Source organism: Hypanus sabinus, chromosome 3 (genome assembly GCF_030144855.1).
Source record: "Hypanus sabinus isolate sHypSab1 chromosome 3, sHypSab1.hap1, whole genome shotgun sequence".
Lineage (NCBI taxonomy): Eukaryota > Metazoa > Chordata > Chondrichthyes > Myliobatiformes > Dasyatidae > Hypanus > Hypanus sabinus.
This window is the reverse complement of record NC_082708.1, coordinates 125,189,501-125,216,005: the sequence shown is the minus strand read 5'-3', so window position 1 is coordinate 125,216,005 and position 26,505 is coordinate 125,189,501. Positions and strand designations below refer to the sequence as shown.

The 26,505-nt window shown below is 42.4% G+C and overlaps 1 protein-coding gene across 1 annotated transcript in view; it reads left to right on the top strand.

Annotated features, from left to right (window-relative positions):
• nudt6 (nudix (nucleoside diphosphate linked moiety X)-type motif 6) overlaps positions 1-26,505 on the top strand; it is a 102,575-nt gene that overhangs the window by 73,693 nt on the left and 2,377 nt on the right. The window contains exon 4 of the mRNA XM_059965087.1: positions 25,720-25,774. Coding sequence (XP_059821070.1) covers positions 25,720-25,774 — 55 coding nt within the window. The remainder of the gene's footprint in view (positions 1-25,719; positions 25,775-26,505) is intronic.

Here is a 26,505-nt window from a genome sequence, read left to right as displayed (position 1 = left end):
ATCCCCTGCAAACTATTTAAACCCAGCTCTCATCCACAGTCCTTGTTCACTCATACGAATCAGTCAGCCTCAACCAGTTGCCCCTAGCCTTCAGTTAACTGTTTGCCTTGTTGTGTTGAGTATCTGTTCTCTCTTGTTGCTTGTTACTTTGCAGTTTATTATTAAAATGATCACTCACTGCTAAATCATCTCCGCTGCCCTGCAGAGATCAAGCCCCCTCTACATTTCCTGACTGGCCGTGCTTTGAGAAGGCAGCATCAATCATTAAGTATCCTCACGATCGGGGATATGCCCTCTTCTCGTAACAATGATCAAGGAGGAGGTACAGGAGTCTGAAAATCCACACTGTGACTTAGGAACAGCTTCTTACAATTAGATTTCTGAACGGCCCATGAATGTATGAACACTACCTCATTGTTCCTTTTTATCGCACTACTCATTTATTTTGTAATTTATGGATTTTGTAAATCTTTGCATCAAACTTCTGCCACAAAACAACTAATTTCATATCATACATCAGTGATAATAACTGACTCTGAAATTGCTGTGGTGATAAGCTATTAGAGTCATAGAGAAATACAGCAAGAAACAGGCTCTTTGCCCTCCTAGTCCATACAAAACCATTTAAACTGCCTATTCCCCTCGACCTGCACAGGAACCATGCCTGCCCATATCCCTACTATCCATAAACCTATCCAAATTTGTCTTAAACATTGAAATCGAGCTCGCTTGGTCAACTTATGCTGGCATCTCATTCCATACTCTCATGACCCTCTGGGTGAAGAGGTATTCTGTTTGTTAGATTAATTAGGATAGTAAAGGACACAAAAAGCAAACAGTGATAATTAAAAGCTGAGAATGAAAGTCTAGTAAAAACACAAAATGCTGGCAGAACTCAGCAGGACAGACAGCATCTATGGGACCATCCCATGTCACTTCACTCCTGATGAAGGGTTTCGGCCCGAAACATTGTCACTACCTCCTCCCACAGATGCTGTCTGGCCTGCTGAGTTCTGCCCGCATTTTGTGTTTTTATTTATTTCCAGCATCTGCAGATTCACTCGTGTTGCCAATGAAAATCTAGTCTTTTGAAAATGCCCAGAGATTAGCTATAGTCAACAGGGAGAGAAACAATAATTCTTATTAGTTAATGACCTACAGATGGAGAAAGCAAGTTTCCTGGAATTGTTGAATTTGTTTTTGAGTCCACATGGAAGAAGAGGTGATAAGAGACTGAGATGCTGGAATCTGGAGCAACAAGCATTCTGCTGGAGGAAGCCTTGGGATGTACCTCAAGCTTCGATTAGGCGTCAGTGGGGCAATAGGTCTGAGATAGAGTATTAAAGTGAAAGGCAACTAGAAGCTCAGGAAAATTGTCACCCAATTTGTATTTGGTTTCTCCAGGTAGAGACCACATCATAAGCACTGAATCCAATACACTAAATTGGACACTGTAATGATCTGGAACACAATCATGATCACTGGGCTCAAAATAACAGGGAAGATCCTCAATACAAAGTTAGTATATATTACGAATTACTAATATGTTACACTTATTTCACCAAACTACTAGGAATTCAACGTGTATAGTACCTACATTGCTGCAGATCTTTTGAAATCAAAATTAATTTCAATTCTATATTGTGTGTGTGTGTCCAAAGGATGTGAATTGTGGAATGTAAATTGTAAATGTGCCATATAAAAAATGTGTCCACTAGGGGAGAAGGTGATTTGTACACAGTATAGAGTTGCTATATTGGAACACATCACAATATTGTAATATAAGTAAAGGTCTTAAAAACATCACTGACTACAACGATTGGTCATGTGTTAGTAAATGGCTTCAATTCCTATATATAATTTTGTCAAAATTTGGTTTTCAGAGTTTTGGACCAACTTTGGTTTCTTAGATAATAGTTTTATATCACCTCTTTCTTTCTCTCCATCACCACCCCCCAATAATAATGGTACTTCAGCAGTTAATCTTTTATTGTTAGATCCTAATTACTTTTAAATTATACTAAAGATAAATATTACAAATTCCAGTCTTCAGCACAGTTTGCCTGCTGATAAATTGTAGATCACTTGTGTACTGGAAGGTATTAATGCACGTGGTGACTTGCACTCAACTGTGAGATGTTTTTTGCTACATTTTCACAATAAATTGAAAGAGACAAAACAGATCAAAGTTTGTAGGAGAACTAAGTCTTCAGTTTTCTCTAAGTCACTAACCATAATTTCAGGATTTAAAACCAACAGCCCAAAACATTGAACCTTATCTAGCCTAAGTTTTAATGCATGTTTCCATTGTTTAAATGTTAATGTAAGCTATTTCAAAGTAACAGATCATTCCTCATGGGGTGGATGCCAAATGTAAAATAAAGCTTGGCTTACTACTCAGTGCGTGATTTTGGAGGGGCCACATGTAACTTCTCTGCAGACACACACACATCTCATGTAATTTCTATTAAGATGTCTCCCAGGTCAAATTTTTTTGACTGGACAAAGTTCAATCCACAGAACAGATCCCAATTAATTAGAATATGTTCCTTTTGTGTATCATTTAAATTAGATTGTTAAGGAAAATCACATTTTAAGCTGGAAGCTCAAGAGACTGCATTTGCTGGAATCTGGAGCAACACACAAACCATTGCAACATGGTGCGTCAGATTTTAAGTTGCTGGCTTTATGTGTTTGCTCTATAATGAGCTATCCTTTCTGGATAATTGATCATTTTATACAAGTAATTATTATAATTCAGCTGTAATGATGCCTGAGGAATTTGGATATGTCTTGTTCATATTTATGTCTCAGTATGGTAAAGGAGAACTTTACTCCCACTATTTCAAAGCCAACTTATCTCACAAGCCACCACATCAGTTGTAAGGGGCTTGCAGAGAGATCCTGGAATAGTAATAGTTCTTCCTGTTGGTACAAGAGATCAGGGCCTGAAAATTCCACCATATCACAGGAAAATTCTGGTACTCTATAGAACACAATGAAGAAATCAAATGTTAATTGCTGAAAATTGGGAGTAGATAGATGCAGTTCCTTCATTTTCTTCCTATACACGTTTGGGAAGGCTCGTCATCCCAGAAGAGAAATTGTGGAATTTCCAATATTTAGTTGAAACAGTGCAGAAGTTCTAACTTTTGCAGGTAAAGCCTTTTTAACACACCTGATATTAAATAGAATTAATTTTTTTTAAACCCTCTCAAAATTCTTAAACTTTTTTGTTTAGATGCAGAGAGAATGTTTCTATTGGCGGAGGATTTTTTGACTATGGGGAGTGTTTTTAAAATATGGGATAGTCCATCAGGAACTGAAATGAGAAGGCATTTCTTCATCTTTGTAATTTTCTATGTCAGAGGGCTGTGAAGGCCGAGAGATTGATTGGATTTAAAACACAGATATTTCTGGATTTTAAGGGAATCCAGGGCTATGGAGGTAGTGCTGGAAAATGGCATTAAGGTAGAAGATCAGTCTTGATCTTACTGAATGGGGGAGTAGGCTTGAAGGTATATTCCTATTCCTGATTTATGGCTTCCAAGTCTAAACTTGGAACCTCTCAACCTCTCAAAGGGCATTGTGAGTACTTCACCAGGTAGAGCATATAATGGTCACTGCTCTACCACATCAGAGACGTGGGTTCAATCCTGAGCTCAGGTGCTGTCAGTGTGGAGATTACAAGTTCACCCTGGTTCTCTCTGTGACCAGAGTTTCCTCTGGTTTCCTTCCACATCCCAAAGGGATGCAGATTGGTGGATTAGTTGACCACTGTAAATTATCTATAATTTGTGTAGTGGTGGAATCTGGAAGGAGTTGATAAGAAAATGAGAAATATGAAAGAGTTAATGTCAGATCAGTATAAATAGATACTGTAATTAACGATCAGCATGGACTTGGCAGGTGGTAGGGCTTGCTTCCATGCAGTATCTATCTCAAGAAAATTTGTAATAGGTCATCACCATCTTCTCTAGGGGTATTAAAGAAAGATAATAAATGCTAGTCTTCACAGTGGAGCTTGTATCTTTAAAAATGAATGCATTCAAATAAATTAACTGGAGATTCTTGTGTCTAGAAAATATGTAGGCCTCAGTACTAGTTATGTCATTTTTAATAGTATAAATGAATGGAACTAGACCTAAATAGAGGTGTTCTGTTTAAGAAATTTACCAATAATCCATGTTGGTATTGTCTTTGTCATAATAGATGCCATGGGCTTCAGAAAGATATCAATAAACAGGCTGGATATGCAAGAATAGTGGGAAATGAAATTCATTCCAGAGGATAAAGTAACACACTTGGGAAAAATAAAGCAAATGAACAAATGCATAGAGGAAGCTAGGAGGTACTAACAGGCAAGGTTCCTAAGAATGAAATTGGAGATATCTACCCTCGTTAGTCGAGGCATTGAAAATAAGACCAGTGAACTGGAACTGTTCAATATTAGTAGTGGGACTCCATGCATACTATGTACAGTTCTGGTCATCATACTGATGGATGGATGTGATAGCAGAGGAGAGAGAGAGAGAGAGAAGCAGGGGAGGTTTACAAAGATGGTGCAGGAGTAGGAGAATCATAGATCTGAGTGTCTGGCTGACCAAGATTGTTTCTTTGGAATACAGAGCACTAAGGAGAGACTTCATTCAAAGTTCAAAGTACAAAGTACAAAGTTAATTTATTATCAAAGTGCATATTGATCACCATATACAACCTTGAGATTCATTTCCTTGCAGGCATCCTCAGTAAATCCAAGAACTATAACAGAATCAATGACAGACTGCACCCAACAGAGCAGACAAACAACCAGTGTGCAGAAGACAACAAACTGTGCAAATACAAAAGAGGAAAAAATAATAAATAAATAAACAATGAATATCGAGAAAATGAGATGAAAAGTTCTTGAAAGTGAGTCTATAGGTTGAGGTAACATTTCAGTGATAGGGCATGTAGCTAAATGAAGTTATCCCCACTGGTTCAAGAACCTGATGGTTGAAGGGAAATAACTATTCCTGAACCTGGTGGTGTGAGTCCTGAGGCTCCTTTACCTTCTTCCTGATGGCAGCAGTGAAAAGAGAGCAGGACCTGGGCAGTGGGGGACCGTAACAATGGATGTTCATTTCCTGTGACAACACTCCACGTAGGTGTGCTCATTGGAGGGAAGTGGATGGACTGCACCATATCTACTACTTTTTGTAGGATTTTCCATTCAAAGGCATTAAGATTCATACATTATGACCCTCCAGACAAGATGAGTAGGAAGGGTTTTTTTCCTCGTAGCAGAGAATAATTATGAGGATAGTATAATTCAAATGAATTGTAGAAGAGTTTGAGGGGAGTTCAGGAAACTTTGATTAACTCACAAAATAGTAGGAGTCTGAAACTCATTGCCTGAAAGACTAATGGAAGCAGAACTCTCATTACATTGAAAAAGTAGCTAGATAAGTATTTGGAAACATGTAACACAACAAACTATTGATCAAGAGTTGGTACTAGTGTACTTTGCTCCAGTTTCCATTCCATGGACACACTGAGGCTAATGGATTCTGTGCAGTATATTTCTACGATTTTCAGTGGCTCAACTTCATATTGATTGATCCCATGTGTTTTTTTTGTTATCTTTTTGAATTATACATTTGTGAATTCTGAAGCCCCATATTTGCATCTTACTGTATCTCCAGTCTGTGTTCTCGAGTTTACCGCTAATTGCACTGCTTCAAAATTCTACTCCTACTTATACATAAGTCTACTCAAAGTCATACATAACAAGATAAGCACCAGTTTGAGTAAAATAAGTAGGCATTCTCTCCAGTCAGGAAAAATCACTCATTGTCTTAACCACTAAGCAGTTACAGAGTCATAGAGCACTACTGCACATAAACAGGCCCTTCAGTCCATCTAGTCCATGCCAAATAACCCGCACCTTAGACCATAGCTGTCCATAACCCTTCCGTCCACGTACTTATCCAAACTTCCCTTAAATGTTGCAATCAAACCCGCATTGACTACTTCCACCGGCCTCTCATTCCACATTCACACCACCCTCTGAGTTAAGAAGTTCCTCCTCAGGTTCCACTTAAATATTTCACCATTCACCTTTAACCTGTGACCTTTGCTACTAGTCTCACCTATTCACAATGGAAAAAGCCGGTTTGCATTAGCCCTATCTATACACCTTATAATTTTGTATACTTAGAATTATATCAAATCTCCCCCTCATTTTCTTATGCTCGAGGAAATAAAGTCCTCACCTATTCAACCTTCTATAACTCAAGTCCTCAAATACTAGTAATGTCACACTGTTCCATATTTGGTCTTACTGAAGTGTTATACAATGTCAACATAACATTACAACTCCAATGCTCAATGCTTAGATTTAATCAGACTCTGTTTATCCAAATATTTATTATCCTAACCTTTTATGATATCTTACAACCACCAGTGAAAATACACTAAACCCAGTTAACCCTAACATCCCAAACCAGAAAATGTCTGATACAAGAGAGAAAGCTAACGCTCAATAACTGCATTGACATCTGTAAAAGCTCAGAAATGGCTGAATCACACCTAAAAGCATTCAGTACAGCTGCAGATAGCAGGTCCACTACTGTCCATGGGATTAAACCTCGCGCTAACAAGAAAAGTTCAAAGCCTCCTGGACAGAAGGCTGGTGCTAGTGGTGGAGCCGCAGCAAAAGGCACCTTGAACAGCCAAACACTAGCAGAGTTTAATGACACAATACAAACACTAACACAAATGTTGAAACATGCAAATAACAAACAACTGGACTCAGGACAAAACAGTGATAACTCGTTCTGGCCGCACTGTGAAAAGGCCACAATATCAAGAAGACTTCGTCCCGCATTGAATAATTGCATGAACAATTGAACAATAACTCTGTGACACTATTTGGCATTTTAATGTCATGTTTATACTCAAAGAAGGACCATATCTTATTTGAGGTTGTGTAGTTTGTAGTTTGAAGTTAAAGTTGAATTTTAGTATGTTTTATATTTTGTACATATGCTCATATAAATGAAAATAATGAGTGGTATGTATTTGTGACAGGCATAAGAGACATCAGACATGATTAATGAATGCTTTGTAAGTTAATTCAATCAAAATATACTGGAAAGCAGACGCCAGAGAAACTGGGTTTAATTGTTAATACAATTGTTCCTTTTCTTTGTTTTGACAAAAAAGGGTGTATTATGATACACTCGTACATGCACTCGTGAGCAGACGATTAAAGTTGGTACGCATGCGCCGTTGTTTTTATCTGAAATATCTGTCTCGAAATAGAGGGCTATAGGTAAGCCTAGTAATTTCTAAGGTAGGGACGTGTTCGGCACAACTTTGTGGGCTGAAAAGACCTGTATTGTGCTGTGGGTTTTCTATGTTTCTAACATGCCAGGTGCCTATAAAGCAGTCCCTCAACCCCACATTGGATTCTCAGATCACTCACCTGCAATATTAATTCCAGCATACAAACCAGTGATCGTATAGGTCAGACTAGTTGTAAAGGAGGGGGCAACCTCTGAACTGCTTTGATAATACAAACTAGAGAGTGTTCAGGGAGGCTGCTACCTATGGCAACCATGTTAACATCGGGGAGTATGTGTATTCTGTAACTAGCTACAGAGAGAAGTGTACTGAGATATTACCATCATGAAACACATCTGGATGAGGGCAAATCAGAAGCCACGTCTTACTGCAGAGGTCCATGCGTAGCTGAGAGAATGTGATAATCCCTTTAGAGAGATGTGACAGCTCTCAGGGAAGCAAGAACTGTTCTTTCCCTCTCTATCAGGAAGGCGAAATGGGAGCATTCTCAGGGAATTTACAGCCACTTTTGCAATACCAGAGACACAAGACGCATGTGGCTGGGAATTCAGAGGGTTACGGACTACAAGTCTACCATGCGTTCAGTGAGCATAAAAACATGGACACAGAAAACTTACAGCACAATACATGCCCTTCAGCAAATAATGCTGTGCTGAATATGTACTTACTTTAGAAATTACCTTGGGTCCTCTATTTTTCTAAGATCCATGTACCTACCCAGGAGCCTCTTAAAGGACCCTATCGTTTTTGCCTCCACCACCATCGCAGGCAGCCCATTCCACGCACTCACCGCTGTCTGCATAAAAAAATTACCCCTGACATCTCCTCTCTACCTACTTCTTAAAGCTCCTTAAAACTATTTCCTCCTATGTTAGCCATTTCAGCCCTGGGAAAAAGCCTCTGACTATCCATACAATCAATGCCTCTCATCACCTTATACACCTCTAGCAGGTCACCTCTCATCCTTCGTCGCTCCAAGGAGGGAAGGTCGAGTTCACTCAACCTATTCTCATAAGGCATGCTTGCCGATCCAGGCAACATCCTTGTAAATTTCCTCTGCACCCTTTCTTGTTTTCCACGTCTTTCCTGTAGTGAGGCGACCAGAACTGAGCAAGTACTCCAAGTGGAGTCTGACCGGGGGTCCTATATAGCTGTAAAATTACCTCTCGGCTCTTGAACTCAATCTCATGGTTGATGAAGGTCAATACACCGTATGCCTTCTTCACCACACAGTCAACTTGCGCAGCAGCTTTGAGTGTCTTTTGGACTCGGACCCCAAGATCTGTCTGATCCTCCACACTGCCAAGAGTTTTATCATTAATACTATATTCTGCCATCATATTTGATCCAACAAAATGAACCACCTCACATTGCATCTCCATCTGGTATGGGAGCAGCCAAGCAACAGATCAGAAGTCCCTACAAAGGACTGTGAGAACAGCTGAGAGGATCATAAGGGTCTCCCTTCCATTTATCTAGGAGCATTGCATACGGAGGGTCCTTGGTATTATTAAGGATCCCACCCATCCATCCAGCATCCTCTTTTCTACCATAAGGTAGGAGATTCTGATGCATAAAAACAAGAATGGTCAGAATGAGAAATAGTTTCTTCCCCTGGGCCAGGAGGCTTATGAACTCCCTGCCACATGGTATTTGAAGTGTCACTAATTCTGTTCTTTAGCTTACAATATTTAATATTAATAGACTTATTTTATCCTTGCCTTCATGAGTTAACATGTGTTATATGTACTACTGTACTTTAAACCCTGGTTTGGAGAAATGTTGTCTTATTTCTATATACATTATATCGTTATGTATGTTATATGCATGTATGTAGTTAAATGATAATGAACGACTTGACAGTAATTTACCCACCAGTGCCTTCTGGCTCACTGGCGTATAATTTCCTGGCTTATTCTTAGAGATTTTCTTTGGCTTCAGAACAATATTAGTTATCCTCCAGTGTTCTGGCACCTCACCCTTGGCTAAGGACATTTTAAATACCTTTACTAGGGCCCCTGCAATTTCTGCACTAGCTTCCCACAGGGTCTGAGGAACATCTTGTCAGACTGTAGGGATTTATTTTCTCTAATTTTCCTCAAAGCAGCAAGCACCTCCTCCGCCGTAATCTGTAACTGGTCCATGAGGTCACTGCTGTTTAACTTCATAAAAGCAAAAGATTCTGCAGATGCTGGAAATCCAGAGTAACACACACAGACACACACACAAACTGGATGAACTCAGCACATCAGGCAGCATCCATGGAAAGGAATCAACAGTCGATGTTTCGGGCCGAGACCCTTTATCAGGACTGGAAAGGAAGGGGGAAGAAGCGAGGATAAGAAGGTGGTGGGAGGGAAAGGAGTACAAACTAGGTGGAGCCAGGTGGGTGGGGGAGGGGGGGGGGTAAAGTGAGAAACTGGGAGGTGATAGGTAAAGGGCAGAAAAAGAAGGAATCTGATAAAAGTGGGGAATGAACCATGGGAGAAAGGGGAGGAGCAGAGGCCCAAGGGGAGGTGATAAGTAGGTGAGGAGGAGAAGAAGGGGAATGGAAAAAGGATGGGGGAGAAATTATCGTAAGTCAGATAAATAGACATAATTTGGGGGACTATTTGTCAAGCACTTTCACTTTGTCTGCAACAATCAGGATTTCCTGGTGCAAAACAGAAATAATATATTTTTAAAAGAGTGGTAGTGTCCAAGGGTTCAATGTCCATTTAGGAATCGGAAGGCAGAGGGGAAGGTGCTGTTCCTGAATCACTGAGTGTGTGCCTTCAGGCTTCTGTATCTCCTACCTGACGGTAACAATGAGAAGAGGGGATGCCCTGGCTGATGGGGGCCCTTAATAATGGACATCGCCTTTCTGAGGCACTGCTCCTTGGAGATGTCTTGACTACTATGGAGGCTCATACCCAAGAGAGAGCTGACTACCTTTACAACTTTCTGTAGTTTCTTTCAATCCTGTGCAGTAGCCACACCCACCACTCCCCCTCCATACCAGACAGTGATGCAGCCTGTCAGAATGCTCTCCACAGTACATCTATAGAAGTTTTAAGTGTTTTAGGTGACAAACCAAATCTCTTCAAACTTCTAATGAAATAGCCACTGTCTTGCCTTCTTTATAGCTGCATTGATATGTTGAGACCAGTTTAGACCCTCAAAGATCCTGACATCCAGGAACTTGAAATTGCTCACTCTCTCCATTTCTCATCTGTTATGAGGATTGGTTCATGTTCCCTTGTCTTACCCTGTCTGAAATCCACAGTCAGCTCTTTCGTCTTACTGACATTGAGTACAAGGTTGTTGCTGTGACACCACTCAACTAGTTGGTATATTTCGCTCCTGTATGCCCTCTCATCTCCATCTGAGATTCTACCAACAATGGTTGTATCCTCAGCAAATTTATAGATGGCATATGAGCTAAACCTAGCCACACAGCATTTGATATAGAAGGATTGGAGCAGTGGACTAAGCACACACCCCTGAGGTGCGCAAGTGTTGATCGTCAGTGAGGAGGAGATGTTATCACCAATCCACACAGATTCTGTCTGGGTAGCCTCCAACCTGATGGCATGACCATCAATTTCTCTAAGTTCCAGTCCTGATGAAGTGTCTTAGCCTGAAACATTAGAACATTTGAACATTAGAAAGTTTCTGACAAGAGCAGGCCATTCAGCCCAAAAAAGCTTGCCAAATTCCTATTCACATCGTGTGTTGAAGTAACTATCAAGTTTAGATTTGAAAGACTCAATGGTACTACTCTCAACTACTCAACTAGGTAGTTTGTTCCATGTATCCGCAACTCAATGTGTAAAGAAATACTTTCTGATGTTGGTCTGAAATCTCCTCTTAACCATTCTCCACCTATGGCCCCATGTCCTTCATGATGGATAAATTCTGAAGTAGCAGCTGGCATCCACTTATACCATTAATGATTCTGAACAATCATATTTCAATCTATACTTTTCCTCTCAATCTACATCTGCTTAGGCTAAGCTAAGAAGATTTACTTCTTTCAATCTTTCTTCATAGCTCATATTCTGCAGACCTGGCATGAGGCTAGTCACCCTTCTCTGGACTTTCTCCAGTGTCTTCACATTCTTCATACAATGTAGAGACCAAAATTGTACACAAAACATTGATGGGTCTATTCCTTTCCATGGATACTGTCTGACCTGCTTAATTCCTCCAGTAGTTTGTTTTTAGCCTCACTTCTATAGCCTCTATGTCCATCTCCCAGGTAAATACAGATGTAAAAAATCCATTCAAGATCTCCCCCGTTTCTCTTGACTCCATGCATAGATGACCATAGATGATCTTCAAGTGGATGAAATTTAGTACATTGCTATCCCTTTGATCTTAATATATCGGTCAAAGCTCATGGGATTCTCCTTCACCTTGTGTGCCAGAGCAAACATGCCTTCTTTTAGCCCTCCTGATTTCTTGTTAAGTGTTCTCTTGCATTTCTGCTGCTCCTCAAGTGCCTCATTTGTTGCTTGCTGCATATACCTGCTGTTCACCTCTTTCTCCTTAAACAGGACCACAGTATCCCTTAAAAACCACAGTTTCTTAAAGCTCAGTCATGATGAAATGGCAGAGCCGACTTGATGGGCCAAACAACCTAATTCTGCTCTTATATCTTATGGTCTAATGGTAAAAAGAATCATGACACAGACCCCTGTGGAATAGCTCTGCCCACTGGCAACCAACCAGAAAAGGCTCTCTTTATTCCCACTCTCTGCCTCCTGCCAATTAGTCATTGCTTTATCTGTGCTAGAATCTTTCCTGTAATACCTTGGGATCGTAACTTGTAATGCAGCCTCGTGAGTGGCAGCTTGTCAAATCCAAGCGCACAGCATCAACTGGTTCTCCTTTGTCTATCCTGCTCGTTATTTCTTCAAAGAATCCCAACAGATATGTCAGGTAAGATCTTCCCTTAAGGAAACCATGCTGACTACAGCCTATTTAATCATGTGCCTTCAAACTCCCCAGTACCACATCCTTAACAATCGACTCCAATATTCTCCCAACTACAGATATCAGACTAACTGGCCTATAATTTCCTTTCTTTTGCCTCTTTCCCTTCTGGAAGGATGAAGTGACATTTGCAATTTTATAGTCTTTTGAAACCTTTCCAGAATCTAGTGATTCTTGAAAGATCATTGCTAATGCTTCTACAATCACTTCAGCCACCTCTTTCAGAACCTGGGGTGAACACCATCAGGTCCAAGCAACTTATCTACCTTCAGACCTTTCAGTTTCCCAAGAACCTTCTCCCTAGTAATAGTAACTTAACAGACTTCGTGACCCCAAATTCCTGGAACTTCAACCAGACTGCTAGTGTCTTCCATAGTGAAAACTGATGCAGAGTACTTATTAAGTTTGTCCACCAATTCCTTGTCTCCCATTACTGCCTCTCCAGCATCGTTTTCCAACAATATGACATCCATTCTCACCTTTTACACTTTATGTATCTGAAGAAACTTTTGGTATTCTCTTGAATATTATTGGCTAGCTTATTTATCTATTCCATCTTTACTCTCTTAATGACTTTTTAGTTACTTTCTGTGGGTTTTGAAAAGCTTCCTCTAACTTCCCAATAATTTTTGCTCTATTATGCACCCTCTCTTTGGCTTTTATATTGGCTTTGACTTCTCGTCAGCCACGGTTGTGTCATCTTGCTTTTAGAATACTTCTTCATCTTTGGAATGTATCTTCCAGAAATTCCAGCCATTGCTGCTCTGCTATCATCCCTGCCAGTGTTCTTTTCCAATCAATTTTGGCCAACTCCTCTCTCAAGTCTCTGTAATTCCCTCTACTCCACTGTAATATTGATATATCTGACTTTGGCTTCTCCTTCTCAAATTTCAAGGTGAATTCAATCATATTATGATCACGTTTCCCTAACGATTGTTTTACCTTAAGCTGTCTAATTATTTCTGGTTTATTGCACAACACCCAATCCAGAATAGCTGATCCCCTAGTGGACTCAACCACAAACTGCTCTAAAAAGTCATCATGTAGGCATTTTAAAAACTCCCCCTCTTGGAATCAGGCACCAATCTGGTTCGCTGAAATCACCTGCATTTTGAAATCATCAATAACTATTGCCCTTTTGGCATGTATTTTCTAACTCCCTTTGTAACGTGTAGACCACATCCTTCCTACTGTGTGGGGGTTTGTATATAACTCCCAACAGAGTCTTTTTACCCTTGCAGTTCCTTAGCTCTAACCACAACAATTCAACACCTTCCGATCCTGTGTCACCTCTTTCTAAAGATTTCATTTCATTTTTTACCAACAGAGCAACCCCATCCCCTTGTCCTTTCTGCCTGTCCTTTCGAAACAATATATATCCTTGTGTGGCGACCCATTTCCTAGCATATCCGAACCGACTCACAATTAGATAGCCTACGGGGGTTTGCGAGCACAGAGCTTTGGAGCCTCTGCGCCATGGGGGGCCGGTTGACAGAGGCTTAAAAGTGAGGCTGAAGTTTTCGAATAAAGTTTTTTCCTTCGACTGCAGTTACCGACTCCGTGTCGTAATTTTAGCGCTGCGTGTAGCACACCGCTACAATTGGTGACCCCGACGGTCCAAACGATTTTTGGACCAGAAATGACCGACGCCGCCTCTGTTCATGCGGTTTCGTTGAAACTGCCAGGTTTCTGGACACAGCGCCCGGACCTATGGTTCCAGCAAGCCGAAGCCCAATTCCACGTTCGCCGGATCACCTCAGAAGACACCCGCTACTACTACGTGGTGAGCTCCCTCGACCAGGACACAGCGGCCCAGGTCGCGGAGTTCGTACAGTCGCCCCCGGCAGATGGCAAGTACACGGAATTCAAAGCCCTGCTCCTCAGGACTTTCGGACTCTCACGGCGCGAGCGGGCTGCCCGTTTACTGCACCTGGATGGCTTGGGCGACAGACCTCCATCGGCTTTAATGAATGAGATGTTGTCTCTCGCCGACGAACACACACCCTGCCTCATGTTTGAGCAGGCATTCCTGGAGCAGCTGCCCGAGGACATCCGCCTGCTGCTGTCCGACGCGGATTTCAGTGACCTCCGGAAGGTGGCAGCCCGGGCGGACTTGCTGTGGAACGCCAAAAAGGTGAGCGGGGCGTCCATCGCACGGATCTCCCAGCCCCGCTCCCGGCAGCAGACCAGTCCAGGCCCGGCCGCAGAGCCCGCCAACCCCCGGCCCAATGAACACTGGTGCTTCTACCACCAGCGGTGGGGTGCAGAAGCCCGCCGTTGTCGCCCGCCCTGCGAGTTCCCGGGAAACGCCAGGGCCAGCCGCCGCTGATGGCTACGGCGGCTGGCCATCGGGATAGCCTCCTGTATGTGTGGGATAGAAGGTCGGGACGCCGTTTTTTGGTCGATACTGGGGCTGAGATCAGCGTTTTACCTCCGACGAGTTACGACACCCGCAGCAGGGCACCGGGTCCCCCCCTGAGGGCCGTGAATGGCAGCACCGTAAGGACCTATGGCACCCGCCAGGTGCAGCTACTGTTCGGCTCCAGCCAGTTCACGTGGGACTTCACACTGGCCGCCGTAGCCCAACCGCTTCTGGGTGCGGATTTTTTGCGGGCTCACAGCCTGCTGGTCGACCTGCCCAGGAAGAGACTGGTACACGCCGAGACCTTTCAGACGTTCTCCCTGGGTGCAGCCCAGTTGCCGGCCCCTCACCTCGGCTCCATCACGCTGTCCGAAAACGACTTCACCAGGGTCCTGGCGGAGTTCCCATCGGTTCTGGCACCGCAGTTCACAGCAGCCATGCCCAGGCACGGCGTACAGCACCACATCCCGACCCAGGGACCACCCCTCCATGCCCGTGCTCGGCGGCTTCCCCCGGACAAGCTCCAACTGGCGAAGGAGGAGTTCCAGAGGATGGAGGAATTGGGGATCATCCGGCGGTCCGACAGCCCATGGGCTTCCCCCCTGCACATGGTGCCCAAAGCGACGGGGGGCTGGAGACCGTGCGGCGACTACCGCAGGCTGAACGAGGCTACCACACCGGACCGCTACCCTGTGCCACTCATTCAGGACTTTGCGGCAAACCTGCACGGCGCACGGATCTTCTCCAAGGTAGATCTCGTCCGGGGATACCATCAAATCCCGATGCATCCTGACGACGTCCCCAAAACGGCTCTCATCACCCCATTCGGCCTTTTCGAGTTCCTCCGCATGCCGTTCGGCCTGAAGAATGCCGCACAGACGTTCCAGCGGTTAATGGACGCGGTGGGACGGGACCTGGACTTCGCGTTCATCTATTTGGATGACATCCTCATAGCCAGCGGCAGTCGTCAGGAGCATCTGTCCCACCTCCGTCAACTCTGCGCCCGACTGAGTGAGTACGGTCTTACAATCAACCCTGCCAAATGCCAGTTCGGACTCGATACCATTGACTTCCTGGGCCACAGAATTACTAAAGACGGGGCAACCCCTCTGCCCGCTAAGGTAGATGCGGTCCGCCACTTCCCCCGACCCATCACGATCAAAGGCCTTCAGGAATTCGTAGGTATGGTCATTTTCTACCGCCGCTTCCTCCCTTCAGCTGCCCGGATCATGCGCCCCCTGTTCGCCCTGATGTCGGGTCCAAGCAAGGACATTACCTGGGATGAGGAGTCCGCCGCTGCTTTCGTTCAAACGAAGGCAGCTTTGGCGGACGCCGCAATGCTAGTACATCCCAGAATGGACACCCCTACCGCCCTCACAGTGGACGCATCCAACACGGCAGTCGGTGGGGTGCTGGAGCAACTCATAGCAGGTCGCTGGCAACCCCTGGCGTTTTTCAGCAAACACCTGCGACCACCCGAGCTTAAGTACAGTGCTTTCGACCGGGAACTGTTGGCGCTCTACCTGGCAATCCGGCATTTCAGGTACTTCCTAGAAGGTCGGCCCTTCACCGCGTTCACGGACCACAAACCGCTTACCTTTGCGTTTACGAAAGCATCCGACCCCTGGTCATCCTGCCAGCAACGCCACCTGTCCTACATCTCTGAATACACGACGGATGTCCGGCACGTCTCGGGTAAGGACAATGTCATGGCGGATGCGCTCTCTCGCCCTACCGTTCATGCCCTTTCCCAAGGGGTAGACTTTGAGGCGCTGGCAGAGGCACAGCAGGCGGATGAGATTCCGAGTTACAGGACCGCAGTCTCCGGTCTGCAGCTCCAGGACCTCCCCGTGGGCCCGGGTGAGAGGACCCTACTCTGTGACGTCGCCACCGGCCAGCCCCATCCGGTCGTCCCGGCAGCATGGCGGCGCCGCGTTTTCGACTCCATTCATAACTTGGCGCATCCCTCCATCCGGACAACTGTCCGGATGGTTTCCAGCAGGTTCATTTGGCACGGACTCCGCAAACAGGTCAGTGAATGGGCCAGAACGTGCATGCACTGCCAGACGGCCAAGGTGCAGCGGCACACCAAAGCCCCACCGCAGCAGTTCCATCCCGCCCACCGGCGTTTCGACCACATTCATGTGGATATCGTGGGCCCCCTGCCAGTGTCGCGCGGAGCGCGTTACCTCCTGACTATCGTGGACCGGTTCACAAGATGGCCAGAGGCGGTCCTGCTCACCGACACCACCTCCGAATCTTGCGCCCGAGCCCTGATCGCCACCTGGATATCTCGCTTTGGTGTACCAGCCCACATTACCTCCGACAGAGGCGCCCAGTTCACCTCCAGCCTGTGGTCAGCTATGGCCAGCCTTTTGGGGACTCAGCTGCACCACACAACTGCCTACCACCCACAGTCGAACGGGCTAGTGGAGCGTTTCCACCGTCACCTAAAGTCGGCCCTCATGGCCCGCCTGCGAGGAGCCAACTGGGCGGACGAGCTTCCCTGGGTCCTACTCGGCATCTGCACGGCGCCCAAGGACGACCTGCACGCCTCGTCGGCCGAGTTGGTATACGACGCGCCCCTGGTCGTCCCCGGGGAGTTCCTACCAGCCCCAAGGGGGCAAGAGGAAGAACCCGCAACAGTCCTGGGCAGACTTCGCGAGAAGCTCGGTAACCTGGCCCCCATACCCACTTCACAGCATGGGCGGCACCCGACCTGCGTACCCAAAGACCTACAGAACTGTAAGTTTGTGTTTGTACGAAGGGGCGGGCATCGGCCACCGCTGCAGCGGCCATACGAGGGGCCGTTTATGGTGCTCCGGAACAACGGGTCCACGTTCGTGCTGGACGTTGGGGGGAAGGAGGAGGTTTTCACGGTGGACCGCCTCAAGCCGGCCCATGTGGACCTGGCGCAACCGGCCAAGTTTCCGGCGCCTCGGCGCAGAGGCCGACCTCCCAAGCAGGTTCTGGCCCAGACTGTGGACATTGGGGGGTGTATCGCCGGTTCTGGGGGGGGGGGGTATGTGGCGACCCATTTCCTAGCGTATCCGAACCGACTCACAATTAGATAGCCTACGGGGGTTTGCGAGCACAGAGCTTTGGAGCCTCTGCGCCATGGGGGGCCGGTTGACAGAGGCTTAAAAGTGAGGCTGAAGTTTTCGAATAAAGTTTTTTCCTTCGACTGCAGTTACCGACTCCGTGTCGTAATTTTAGCGCTGCGTGTAGCACACCGCTACACTTGGACATTAAGCTCCTAGCTATAATCTTCTTTTAGCCATGATCCACTGATGCCCACAACATCATACTTGCCAATCTATAACTGTGCTACAAGTTCATCGACCTTATTCCATATATCTCGCGCATTCAAATATAACGCCTTCAGTCCTATATTCACCCTTTCCAATTTTGTCCACCTTTTCCATTTCCACTCCTCCTGTTGACTGCAATCATCAGCCTTTGCAATATTTCCTGTGTAATGTAGAAATGCTGCTCTGGTTACTTTCATTACGTGGGATTTAAAATTCTAATCTGAATCAAAGATAACACTCAGGCTTGTTACTTTTGAGTTTAAAAGGGGAGCCAAGTTCCCAAATTTATAAATAAGTTTATCTCTCTTGGCTTTTGGACCAAGCAAAAGTATTTCTGATTTACCTTCATTTAGTTTTAGGGAATTATTGCTCATCCATTTGCTTACTGCAGCCAATAAAACAATAAACAAGATTATTGCAGAAGTCAGAGATGATAAGGTGGTATCATCATCAGGCTCAGCCAAGATATACAATTGTGTGTCCATAATTCCAAAAGACATAGGAGTAGAATTAGGCCATTTGGCCTATCAAGTCTGCTCCACCATTCCATCATGACTGATTTATTATTCCTCTGAGCCCCATTCTCCTGCTTTCTCCCCGTAAACATTGCCGTCCTGATTAATCAAGAACCAATCAACCTCTGCCTTAAATATACCCAATGACTTGGCCTTAACAGTTGTCTGTGGCAGTAAGTTCCATAGATACACCACCATCTGGCTTAAGAACTATTTCCTCATCTCTGGTGTAAATGGATGTCCCTCTATTCTGAAGCTGTGCCCACTGGTTCAAGATACCCCCACTATAGGAAACATCTGTCCACAGCCACTCTATCTAGGCCTTTCAATATTCAGTAGGTTTCAATGAGATCCTACCTCATGTTTCTAAACTCTAGCAAGTACAGGCGTAGCGCCATTAAGTGCTCCTCATAGGATAATCCTTTCATTTGTGGAATCATTCTCATGAACCTCCTCTGGATCCTTTCCAACACCAGCAAATCCTTTCTTAGATAAGTCGCCGAAAATTGCTCACAATATTACGTGTGGTCTGAGCAATGCTTCAACTCCCTATCATGCGCAAACTTGGCCGCAAAGCCATAAATTCCTTCATCCAAATCATTGACATATAATGTGAAAATAAACTGGACCCATAGTCACCAGCAGCCAACCAGAAAAGGCCCCCTTTATTCCTGCTCTTTCCCTCCTGCCAGTCAGCCAATCTTCTATCCATGCTAGTATCTTTCCTATGATACTACGGGTTCTTATCACAGCCTTGTGTGGCACCTTGTCAAAGGCCTTCTGAAAATCCAAATAAACATCCACAGATTCTCCTTTACCTATCCTGCCTGTTATTTCCTCAAAAGAATTCCAACAGATTTGTCAGGCAAGATTTTCTCTTAAGGAAGCCTTGCTGACTTTGGCCTACTTTGTCATGCGCCTCCAAGTACCCAGTAATCTCATCTTTAATAATGGACTCCAACATCTTACCAACAACTGAAGTCAAACTGGCCTATAATTTCCTTCCTTCTGCCTCCCTCCCTTCTAAAAGAGTGGAGTGACAAATGCAATTTTCCAGTCCTCCAGAATTATTCCAGAATCTAGTGATTCTTGATTACTAATGTCTCCACATTCTCTCAGCTACCTCTTTCAGAACCCTAGAATATAGCCCATCTGGTCCAAGTGACTTATGTATCTTCAGACTCTCCATCTTCTCAAGCACCTTCTCCTTAGTAATAGCAATGACACTCACTTCTGCCCCCCTGGCATTCTACTGGTGTCTTCCACAATGAAAACTGACTCAAAGTACTTAATAAGTTTATCTGCCCTTTCTTTGTCCCCGATTACTACTTCTCCAGGGCTATTTTTCAGTGGTTCAATATCCACTCACATCTTTTTTTTTACTGTTTATATACTGTATCTGGAAAAAAAAAAGTGTCTCTTTTATATTATTAGCAAGCTTACCTTCATATTTCATCTTTTCTCTCTTTAGAGCTTTTTACCTGCCTTCTGATGGGTTTTAAAAGCTTCCCAGTCCTCTGACTTCTCACTAATTTTTTGTTATAGAAACCTAGAAAACCTACAGCACAATACAAGCCTTTCGGCCCACTAAGCTGTGCCGAACATGTTCTTACCTGAGAAATTACCTAGGGTTATCGATAGCCTCTATTTTTTCTGAGCTTCATGTATCTGTCCAGAAGTCTGGTAAAAGACTCTTAAGTCCTGTCATCAGTGTGTCCTTCACAGTCTCACCACACACTGCATCCAAACAACTGCCCCATTCTCAGCCCAATCACACTGGTTCCTAACCCTCTGCCAAATTAGTCTAAACCCTAATAGCTGTAGTAAACCTGCTTGCAATGATATTGGTCCCCCTCGCCTTCAGGTGTAACCCATCCTTTTTGCGCATTCATACCTTCCCCAGATGAAATCCCAGTTATACAGAAATCCGAAACCCTACTCCCTGCACAAATTCTTCAACCACACATTTATCTGCCAAATCGTCCTATTGATACTCTCACTAGTGTGTGGCACAGACAACAATCTGGAGATTACTACCCTGGAGGTCCTGCTTTTCAGCTTTCTACCTAACCCCTATATATCTTCAGGACCTCCTCTCTATTACATCATTTGCATAACCATGGAAATGAAGTTTATGCTCTCCAATGATGTCTAATTATGATCACTATTATGTACCAAAGTTACCTTTAATCTTGCTTCATCAGTTTATCGTGCATACTTCTTATTTTTAGAATCAAAACCAACTAATGTATCTGTACTTCCCTGCCATCCAATTCTGCAGCAACCATTTAACTATCAAGGAACCTAAATACTTGTTAAACAGAAGGATTGACATTAATTATTTCTATAGTCCGTACAATCCGACTATAGAAACTATGATATGAATACCATTAACCATTCCTCAGGACTCAGAAATCAAATTCTATAATGACACGTAGGGTAAATGGCTGGGACATCAGGAGCATCAATGTACAAAGGGACCTTGGGGTGCAAGTCCACAGCTCATTGAAAGTGGTAACACAAATGAACATAGTATAGAAGGTATTTGGTATGCTTGCTGTCATAGCTAAAAGAACTGAGTAAAAGAGTACAGTTTTCAAGTCTTCTGGACCATTTAGGAATCTAATGATTCTTGGAAAATCACTACTAACATCTCCACGGTCTTCAGTGACCTTTCAGAATCCTGGGGTAGAGTCCATCTGGTCCAAGTAACTCACAGTATTTACCTTCAAACCTTTCAGCTTCTCAAGCACTTTGTCTTTAGTAATAGTGACTACACTCACATCTGCCCCGACATACTGAATTTCTGGCATATTGCTGTTGCATTCCAGTGATGACTGTTGCAAAATACTTAGTAAATTGGTCCACCATTTCTTAGTCCCCCATTACTTCTTCTTCAGTGTCAGTTTAGGTCCTAGCAGTCCAATCTCCACTCTTGTCTTTAACCATTTATGTATCTGAAAAAACATTTGGTATCCTCTTTTATATTATTAGCTAGCTTATCTTCATATTTCTTTTCTTTATGCTTTTTTAGTTACCTTCTGTTGTTTTTAAAAACTTTCCAATCATTTTTCTGGTATATGCCTTTTTTTTTAATGCTGTCTTTACTTTCCTTGTCAGCTAGGGATTGCCTCATCCTCCATTTAGAATAATTTTTTTCTTGATTGATTCCATCCTGTGCCTTCCAAATTGCTTCCAGAAACACAAGCCATTACTGTTCTGCACTCAAACCTATGAGTGTCCTCTTTAGCCAGTTCCTCTCTCATGCCTCTGTAATTCCCTTTACTCCACCGTAATACTTACTTTAGCTTCTCCCTCTCAAACTGCAGGATGAATTATATCATATTATGGTCACTGCCTCCTAAAGTTTTCTTCACTTTAACCTCCCTAACAACTTTAGTTCATTACAGAATACCGACATTGCCTTTTCCCTGGTAGCTCATCTGCAAGCTACTTTTAAAAAGCTTTCTTGTAGGCATTCAACAATTTCCTTCTTTTGGGATCCAGCGCCAACTTTATTTTCCCAATCGACCTACATGTGACAAAAGACCATCAACCTGAAATGTTACCTGTTTCTCTCCCTACAAATGCCAACATATCTTCTAAGTACCTCCCGAATTTTCTGGTTTTAATCAAATATTACTCCTAATGTGCCTTTGTATTTATTGCTGGACAGTAGTTCTTCAGTTCAGATCAAGCTCTTTCCCTAGCTGCTCCTTGCAACATGGTGCCTCATTCTTTAACACCCAAAGCACCTGAGTTTTCATTGTGTAATTATCAACCTCGACACGACTTCTACAACTTTCTTAGTGAGCAGGATTTTATTCTTCCCCAAGCTCATTATTTTTCATCTTTTCAAGTAAGAGGTAACAAATCCACTGTAAATTTCAACATTGCCTTTCGTCTGCTCCAATTACTTTTCCAGTGGAAGTTTAGCAAGGTTTGCTCAGAGCTGTTAATCATAGTCTAATCCTCTTAGAAATTTTAACGCATTATCAAATTGGTCCATTTGTAAATTTTTTCCTCCCAAGTTAATTTAGTTGCTGTGTTTGAATTTATTATTAGCGATAAAGCTCTGGATTATTCAGAAGACATAACTTCTTACCCACTATTAGGAACTAATTTAGTAATGATGAGGATATCAAATGCATCAGGTACACCGGAGGTCAGCCAAACCAGGATGGGTTTCCTTTATAACAAATATGTTTTCAGTGGCCTTTTTTAAAAGTCTGTGTGGCAGGGACATGAAACTAACAATGAAGTGTCAGAGAAACTCTTAGATAGACATATGGATGAAAGAAAAATGGAGGGTTATGGGCAATATGGGAAGGATGGATTAGACAGTTCATGGAGTAGGTTAAAAGATCAGCACAATATTGTGGTTGTACTTTGGCATACTATTCTATGTACTAAATGAGGAGTTCAAGGAAGGATGGTTATATATTTGGGAAGAGCATCAAATGTTCGAAGACCTTGTAAAGAAAAGTTTATGATGGCCAGCAATTTGCTAAGAGCTTTGCTTTGACGGCATGGATATTAAATGTAGATTTAAGAGATAAGGCCTGTGGACCAATAATAGCAACTGTTTGTGATATAAAATTAAAGGCTCTCAGATTGTTTCCATGCCTCATGCACATACTGGACTGCTTCAACTGCAGACTGAGTAACAACTTTAGCAAAATCCCAAAGGATTATTAATGTTCTGGAAATGTACCACCATTAATTCAGAAAGAAGGAAATGGCAGATTGTGAAAGGAGACTACTTTAAGTACATAAAAGGTAACAAAACACTGTTTTTGATCAACTAGTTTCCACTTTGAATTTGGCTTAAATCAGTTTCCAGTGACAGACATCAGATTCATTGTGAAATAGAAAAAAAATCATGATTGTAGAATAGGAATTACATTACAAATAATGGTCCCTAGCTGTCCTCTACAGGACACCTGGTCTCAGCCCAAAACATTTCCCTCCACAGATGCTGCTGACCTCCTCTATCATTTAGTGCTGCTGCTGCTCAGGATTTCCAGCATCTGCAGAATCTCTTGCACTTCAATACAATAACATATAATATTCAGCAGCAGAGCACTAAATGAAAGCAACTAGATCTTAATACTTAGCGAGAATACAGCTTAATGAAAGGAGGAGACTGCGCAGTACATTCTTACAAGGGAGAAGATACAGGTTGTGCAGAGCAGCTAAACAAGAATATTTTGACACCTACCTTTAAATATTCACTTAATTTTACAAATACTCCATACCAGTGTATAGACATACCATGGACATGACTTGAAGTTTGAAAGGTAATCAGTAACACTTTGATCAGTAACCAGCAGCTTAGACTCATGACTCTGCTATTAAATGGTGCCATGCTTGATGCGTATGATGGACAAAGCACATTTTGAAAAGTCTTGATCTTTGTTACTTTTGTATTATCTGCCCTCATTCCCACATTTGATTTGCTTTTCACCCTATATACAAGCCAGTAAAAACAATAGGCTATGTCTGTCTCAGGCTGCAAGCTCCTGAAATTTCACAGCCATAATAGTTAGGCGTTGTGCTGTTTCACTGACACTCTTGAATACATTTGATTAGTGCTCAGGGATACTGTTTGCTTGAGAATGAAACTTCTCATCTGGGAACTTCGCCAAAGATACTTGGTCACCCAAACCTAAATCTTAAATAATTTATTTGCTTAACTCTCTGCATTTGAAATGGAAGCAGTGGAATAATGCAGCCTCTTAAGCTAACTCTCCTTTGAGTACATTCATTTACTTCAGCTTCAATTAGTGCTTTCTTTTTCATTTGTATGTTTTTCTTTTAATGCATTTGTCGCAATCTGGCCTTTGCTACCAAGCCCCACCTTGTTAACCTTGAGAAAATACAGCTTTTTAAACTGGCAATTGCTAACAGTGTTAGAAACAATTAAGTAGTTTATTCATTATGCAAAGGAACTGAGGTGCTGCATTTCCACCAGATAAAATAAGGCTGAAGTTATACAGATCAGCATGCGTAGATTTAGCCTTTTAAAGATGGATTTTAAAAGTCAATTCAATATAAAAACTTAATGCTTTTACTTGATTACGTTGTTGAAGCATCTTTATCTTTCCAGTCAACCTATTCCAGAACATCTCAATAGCTGGATTGTGCTTGTTCATGGTGATGATTTTCAGCTCTTTCCTTGATTCTTACTACCTGGTAAACAAGGAATATTCTTCCTGCAGGGACTCGGCAAGTCAGGTAGCATCTATGGAGGAGAATAAACAGAGACTCTTTATTCTCCTCAATAGATGCTGCAGCATCTGCAGAACCCCTTCTATTTCTATTGTGGTTGGGCAAGATTTGAGATGAAATTACAGGAGAAAACCCAAGGAAAACGCAAACATCCTCACAGATTAAGATTCCCCATAAAAATGACTACAACACTTTTTGATATATGCATTTCTTTCCTTAATGGCTTTGCACTAGAAAGCCCAAGAAACATGTTTAATTTTGTTAAAATACATTTTAGACCATTATTGTAAAGTAGTTCAAACAGAAAATATTCAAATTAACTGTCTTTCTGTTCCCAATGAATGTTAGTTGAAGCCAGCCACACAAATATTTTTAATCACTTTAATGATTCTTGTTGCACAAATGTATACAATCAGTTATATTAAACATATCACTAGTACAGACATGAAAATACAAAATTTGGATCTATTTAACAAGATCAGATAAGACAACACATTTTAAACCAGTACAGTACTACAATCAGAAACTTCCACTTCTTGAGCACAATTGATATACAATAAATTTAAAAAGACCAGTATTGAAAGCTATAGATAATTTAAAAATGCATCAATGAATATGACCTTGCTGCAGCCTGTACATATTTCTAAACATAGCAGCTCGATTGTTTAAAATCAACTTCTCTATTCTTACTACTCTTATTTAAAAACTAGCAGCATTGACTTTTTGTGTATAAAACATTGTTATGTAATCTTTTAACACATCCATTCCATTTGTTCCTAGAGCATCAGTAGAATGAAACACTTATCACATATTTTAGAATATCAATGCCACAAAGGCACATCTTAAAAAAACTGAAAACCAAAGGAATATAAAATTATGCTGGTGTTTTAGAGCATCATTTTTAAAAAAAAGCATTGAGTAATATTTTATCACATTTATAAAAACTTAAGTGACTTGCATTTCTGTTCTTTTATAGACAAAGAATGCCTGGAAGTTTCCAGGTGGCCTCTCAGATCTCGGAGAAGATATTGGTAAGTGCATGTAAATAAAACAGCTATGAATCACGTGTAAGCCAACAACAAGAATATCATTTAACTCTCTCTCTCTCTCTCTCTCGTCCTTTAAGGACTTCATTCATTTTACATATACTTCTATTTACATGATTGATTTTGTTTGCCTTTGGAGTTTCCTTTGACTTTGGCAATTGAGTATCGATTTACTATTTCCAAAGCAGAAATAGAGACAGATGTGGTTTTACAGCTGTTTTAAAATATTTGATTATGATTACTAAATACAACTTACTAAATAAATAGGAACAAAGTCAGGACATTGCTAAAGTAATAAAAATTCTTGAAACTCAAATTTGGATTTAGTGTTGCTATCATGGAGGCATATTTGTTAAAGTGAACAACTGTATTGGAGCCATCCTGAAGGGTTCACCTCCAGGTTTCATAATGAACAAATTACTCCAATAGAACCAAATATCAATTTTAAAACATAATTTAATAGTCTTAACTATTGGCCTTGTATTTTGAATGGCTACTCCTAATTTTAAAAACTTTGAAAACATGGTCATTATATTATTGGAGGGTGATAAAGGCATTTATATTTGCTTATTTCCACTTCTCCCTACTGCCAGGTAGAATAGAAAACAAAATTACTTTTCACCTCAAGTCTGCAGAAATTAAAACTATTCAATTATTTCTGGCAGAATTAAAGTAAAAAAAATATATAATCATAGTTCTCAAGGTCCAATGGAACA